We start from the raw sequence: 6,173 nt of genomic DNA on the forward strand, positions 1-6,173 counted from the left end.
GGACAGAGGGATCGGGCTGTTTTCATAGTAGGTCAGGGCATGCAAGGGGAGGGGGGCAAGAAGAGCAAAGCACGCAGAGTCACTGGGGAAGATGGGGGTATCATGGAGACAGATGCACTCAGGGGTCCCTGGAAAGACACAGAAGCCCCCTGCACTGTCCTGATGGTCAGTATGCAGAGCTTCACAGTGTGTCCCCAGGACATGACATCACTAGAAGGCAAGGTTCTGTGCACATGCTTTAATGTGGCTGGGGTTGGAAGAGGTCTGGTTCACTTCTGTTGCTGTGGTCTCTGGGCCTCCTCACTTTGCCCGACAGCATTTGGGCCCTGAAATGCCGCAGGTGCCGATCTTCTTCAGACGTCTAGGGCAGGCAGCCCTACACAATCCTCCATTCCTGAGGCAGCTGACAGGATTGCTGATATATTTAGGAAAAACTGAAAGAAAAAAAAGGGCAAAGGTGTGTCAGCACGGAGGCCCTGCGTTGAAGGACAGGAGCCCACACTCATCAGCAGGCAAGTCCGGCAGGTTTCCTTCTGCCTGGTTCTTCCTCAGGGTCACACCACTCGACTCCAGGCTGTTTGAGTCTGTTCTGTTCCTCCAGCTGGAATGTTGAGGCTCTGACCTGCGGAGCCTGCTGGGGGCCCAGATGGGATCAGACAGGCACAGCCAGAAAACCTGGGCCCAGTGGGCACACCACAGTTTGCAGCCTCAGCCTCAGAGAGACTCCCTCTGCTTCCACACAGGCCAGTCGTGTTAGGCTCAGGTAAGGCAGGAAGGTTCCCACTTTCAACCTTTGTTTTCCATGTCAGTTAACTTATGAAGTATCTGAACTGAAGGGAGAAAAAGATGCAGCTCAGAGAGTAGACCTTGTTCAATGAGAACTTGATGCCAAAGTAACTGACAGTTGAAAACAAAACAGTAAAAATAAACCTGTGTCCTTGTTTCTAAGATCTAAAACCTGGTCTTACGCTCATCCTTCTTCCTTCCTTCCATCCTTCCTGGTCTATTCCAAGATAGAATACAGCTTTGACCCTGCTCTCTCAGAATCCCCTTGTTCCACTGTAACCCAGAACTCACAAACGGGATTCATAAAATCAGGGGTTTTTCAACATCATTTCTATCGGATTTGTTGACTTAGATCTTGCCTCATTTTCTTCTGTCTGTCCCTCCTCTCCACCCGCCTCTCTTCCCCGTTCATTCTTTTTTATTCTATTTTCACAATATCAAGAAAAAAATGAATGTTGGGCACACAGTTTAGAGAGCTGCTTCCAAGAGCTGCACCTGCACTGGGCCAGGGCGGCCCTGTATGTCGAAGGGCATGTCGTCCGGGGCCTCCCGTCTGAAAAGACAGGGCCCAGGAGGTTTCTAAACCACAAGCCCACAGAATTAATTTCTGGGATTATCTAGGTACCAAAAACCTCTTTCATGTAAAGATTTTTAAATGGTGTCCTCTGCTTCCTTCTTTGGGTAAAAGCAAGATATCTGAATTTGATTAAAAAAACAACTAGTGGCCTTAGGGAGGCTTCCCCGGTCTCAGCAGTGCTAGCTCGAGGATCAATGAAGGGTCTGGATTTACCAGCCGCAGAGCTGCTTAGAAATGGCTGTGAGTGGAACCCTGTGGTTCTTAAACTCCTTTCCAGTTGTAGGAAATGGGTCTTGATTCTCTTAAGTAATTCATACAAGCTACTTAGCCAAAAAACTGTGCTTAGAAAAGAGAAAGATGAGAGGAAGGTGGAGGAAGGGAGGAGAGGAGATAGAAAATCAAGAGGGAAGAAGAAGGAGAGAGAGAGTAAGAGAAGGAGAAAGAGAAGGAGGAGGGGCAGAAACGGGCAGAAGGAGGGAGAGAGGAAGAAAGACAGAAGGGACGGGGTGGAGGACAGGGAAGGAGAGAGACTTCCTGCCTTCTCTGTGTCCCCTCCTCTTCCCCGTGGCCCATCTCACCTGGAGGAGGCAGCAGGAACACCAAGAGGAACGCGAGGAGGAGGAACTGGATCTTCATGGCGAGGCTGGTGGACCCACAGCAGACGCTGCTGAGAGCGCCCAGCGCTTGGCCTTATAAAGGTCCGGGCTCCCGGTTCCTGGAAATTTTATAATTTGTTACTGGCTCTGGTTCTAGTAATTGCCGGAATTAAAACAACATCTTTCCTGGTGTGTCAGAGGAATAACCCTTAGGAAATAAGGCACACCCAGTTGTCCTGATGCAAATCAGGATGTGGGAAACCCCAGGGAATTGTCCTACTCCTTTAGGTCCCTGGATGGAGGGGGTCAGGAGCTGGGCCTGCCTCACAGGGCACAGATGGGCTTGAGCCCTAGAGGTCACCTGCCTGCTCCATGGAGTGTGACGTCTACCCACTTTCTGTTTCCTGATAGTCTGTGGACAGTCTGAGGCCACAGTGGGAACGAATTCCACCTCTTCCTATCCATCCCTGGGCATGGTCAGGTCCCAGAGTTCCCAGGGGTGGGCAGGAGGGTGTCGGGGCTTCAGGAAGAGACAAGGGAGCCCCATTGTCCCAGGTCATCACAGGACAGTGAGATCCACACGAGACATCTCCTGAAAGTCCCCATCCCCCCGGGAAGGCGGGCACTGACTCAGGTGGGTGTGTGTTTCACTCCACAGAGGCAGACTGGGAGGACAGCATAGTGTCTGGGCTCTCCCTGGTCCAGGGTGACATTTCAGTCCATGCAATGGTCAACGCAGGATGGTTGGCACATGCATCCAAACATTGATCATCTCTCTGCGCTGGGAACGTCTTCGAGCTGTTTTGAAGTGTGGAGTGTGAAGTCTACCCACTTTCTGTTGTTGTCTTCTCCAGCGACCCTCCTGGGAACAGCACACCAGGACTCACTTGTCCTATCTGTATTTTGTCCCTGTATTTTGACCTCTCTCTCTTCCCCTCCCCGTCCCTGTCCCAGCCTCTAGTCACCTCTGTCTTATTCCCTAATTTGAGGTGTTTTGAGAGGACGCTGGTGACAATGCTGTGTTGGCAAGAAGTGATGACTTCCCGATCACGTGAGACGGAGGCTGGGTTGGGACGCTGGTGAAGCTGTGAAGGAGGTCCCATCGATGCTCAGGCTCTGGTCACCACAACAGCACGCCCCTCCTCTGGACTGTGTAGAGAACCATGTCACTCACTCAGAACTCGGAGTATTTCTTCCAGGCTAAGGAAGCGTATGGAAAACACTGGATGAAAAAAATTAAAAAGCTTGCATATGCTTAGCCTGAATTGTTTATTTATTTATTTTTAATGTTTGATGAGCTGAGAGCAGTGGAGCACACCTGTAATCCCAGTGGCTCAGGAGGGTGAGGATCACGAGTTCAAAGCCAGCTTCAGCAACAATGAGGCACTAAGCAACTCAGTGAGACCCTGTCTCTAAATAAAATACAAAATAGGGCTGGGGATGTGACGCAGGGGTCAAGTGACCCCGAGTTCAATCCCTGGTACCCTCCCAATATATCCATATGTGTATATATATATTAGGTGTATCTCTCTTAGTTTTTTGATGACAAGAGGCAAACATCATGTGTTAGTCTGCTTTCTGTCACTGTGAAAAAATATGTGAGAGACTCAAAAGGAAGAAAGGTTTATTTGACTCACACTTTCAAAGGCTTTGGTCTGTGGTTGATGGCTCCATCCTTTGGGGGCCTGTCTTGAGGCGGAACGTCATGGCAGGAAGCCCTGGGCAGTACAAAGCTCACTTCATGGTATCTGAGAAGCAGAGGGGAGGGGCAGGTCCTAATATCTCCTTCAAGGTCATGGCTCCAATGACCTGACTTCGGCTAGACCCCAGCTCCTAAAAGTTCCACCACCTCTTAACAGTGCGTCAGGCTGGGGACCAAGCACATGACGTCTGGGGGACACTTAGTTAAGATCCAACTCATAACACATCGTGGTGCAGCACCTGATTCTCTCAGCATGCACTTCTTAAGAACAAGGGAAAATTCTCACCTGAATCCCTATACCATTTACACATGTGAGAGAATAATTCCTAATCTCATTTAGTATCTTCATTATTTGCATTTCCCCTAGGGGTTTTGTATCTATTGATATTTTTTCCTAGTCTATTTTTAATCTAGAGTCACACATTGAGTTAGATTGTTCTCTCTCTCTCTCTCTCTCTCTCTCTCTCTCTCTCTCTCTCTCTCTGTCTCTCTCTCTCACTGTCTGTATTTTCTTTTTTGAGTGGCAGTCTTATAGAATGCCATAATACTTAGGAAGGGGCTTCACTGGGCCTCTGAGGTTCAGTAAGTTAGTGGCTGCCACCTTTTTCGTGTTTGGCATTAATCCTATTCACCTTTTTCTAGTGAGTCATGTGCTTGTGCTGCAGTCTGGGCTGGGCACAAAATCACGAGCCACTCAAGCAGGAGCAAACTTTATTTTTGAAACTGCCGCCAATGCCTGTATGCTCCCAGGAAAAATTGCCTACTGACACACGTGGCATTTCCCGGACACCAACAGGAAGTCCCTCCTCTGGAATTCCCTCCTACCACACTTCCCCAACCAATGGGAACTCTCCAGGAGTCCTGAAGCAGGTAGAAATGGACAGCAGGAGTCTAATATCCATATGAATGCAGATCTTAACATAATCATATCATCTCAATGGCTTGCTGGCCCCACCTTTCAACCAAAAATGCGATGTATCATATTACTTGGCTATGGCTCTTAGCATCTCCCCCCTTCTGTTTAATTAAGCAACAAGCAATGTGGCTTAGGGACCATGCCTGTTAGGTTGTCCAATTCAACATATGGTTCTTACCCGTCTTCCGATGAACTGACCTCTAGGCGTCAGCCTCCTGTCTTAGGTTGGTACCACTGTAATTGGATCATACCTGTCACTGACTACCGGTCCAGCATATAGCCATACTTTTGGATAGGCCTATGCACCAGTTGGGGGGTGAGGTTCTTTGCCTCACCTCTGTTGGCCCCCAAATTTAGACCATCACTAGTAGCAGGGAGGAGGATACAGAAATGGTACGACACCAAGCCAATTGACGGCTCCTTAGGAAAAATTGCATCACTGGTGACACCATCAGCAAAGATATGCCAGCACTACCATAATTTGCTGCATCAACAGATAGATCACAATGCATACAAGTGATACATAGTCCAGGCAAGTTCTGCAAGGAGTTCAAAGCGGAGGAATCTATCAATATGTCCATTTCCTCCCAAAATAAATAGACTCCTTGAATGAGCATTACTTGTTGAGTTATTATTCATTGATGCATCAGTTTATACAGTTTGTTGTGATAACTATCGAAGAAGCTGTAATTTGGTTTCATCTTTGTCTTCACCAGTACTGGGGTGAAGATAGGAATTCTGACAATGATGCTAAAAAAAATTATGTAACATTCCAACAGGAACTAAGAAAACAATTTTCTGAACAATTTACATTATCCTGAACGGAATTATTAAATATAATGAAAAGGAAAGGTGAAAGTAAACAAACAGATCTGTTAACTTCCTTATTTGTTCACATATTAAAACAATCCTCCGCAGCTGTTTACCCAATTTAAATTAAACCATTAAAATCACGTGAATAATAAAAAAAAATTGGATCCATTTATTCGTGAGCGCTCCTCATATATGATATATGGACATACGCACATACAGACATAAAACACAAAACAGAAGTGTGTACACATAACATACAACACATAAGACAATAGTAAAGGCCTTGTAGCTTTACATAGGTGAAATCTCCATTGCAATGTTTAAAAACTCCACAGTCAAAAAATAAAACTGATCAGAAAAACATTAACCTAGGTCTGTATGAGCTCAAAAATAAAATAGAACTTTATGATGTGGGAAAAAGCAATAATAAAATAGATATTGAAAAAAGCATCCTGGTTAATCACTGTCACAGATGTAAGAATAGCCAAGCTAGAGCTCTGGATATCAGCTGTTATGGATTTGAGTCAAATTATCTTCTTTTTGGTCTGTAGAAATTGTTTTGGTTAGTCTCTGGAATCCAAATTGGCTGCTGTTCTCCCTGTGGAAACACACAAAGAGAACCCCGACTCCAGACAATCACTGGGTCAGGACCTTTCCGTTGTCCTGTTAGAATATCCTTCCAAAGTACCTTAGGCTTATGTACATTTTTTGGATACAAATGTCTTTCTGTAGCACTAAGCCCTGATGAATCGAAATTTAAAAAGTTTAGAGTAAAAAGAGTTA

At 46.3% G+C, this 6,173-nt stretch overlaps 1 protein-coding gene across 2 annotated transcripts; it reads right to left on the reverse strand.

The window, feature by feature from the left end:
- Window positions 1–300: 300 nt before the first annotated feature.
- LOC143397383 (defensin beta 4A-like) lies at window positions 301–1,999 on the reverse strand. 2 transcript variants are annotated; one of them, XM_076853438.2, is made up of 2 exons: window positions 1,942–1,999; window positions 301–434 (listed from the first exon to the last, which is right to left on the reverse strand). In XM_076853438.2, exons 1-2 carry the CDS (start codon window positions 1,997–1,999, stop codon window positions 301–303), a joined length of 192 nt encoding a protein of 63 aa, XP_076709553.2. The 2 variants fall into 2 exon arrangements, with proteins under 2 accessions (XP_076709553.2, XP_076965327.1); XM_077109212.1 differs by having other exon boundaries at window positions 301–422; window positions 1,930–1,999.
- Window positions 2,000–6,173: the final 4,174 nt, after the last annotated feature.

Source organism: Callospermophilus lateralis, chromosome 4, assembly GCF_048772815.1.
Source record: "Callospermophilus lateralis isolate mCalLat2 chromosome 4, mCalLat2.hap1, whole genome shotgun sequence".
NCBI lineage: Eukaryota > Metazoa > Chordata > Mammalia > Rodentia > Sciuridae > Callospermophilus > Callospermophilus lateralis.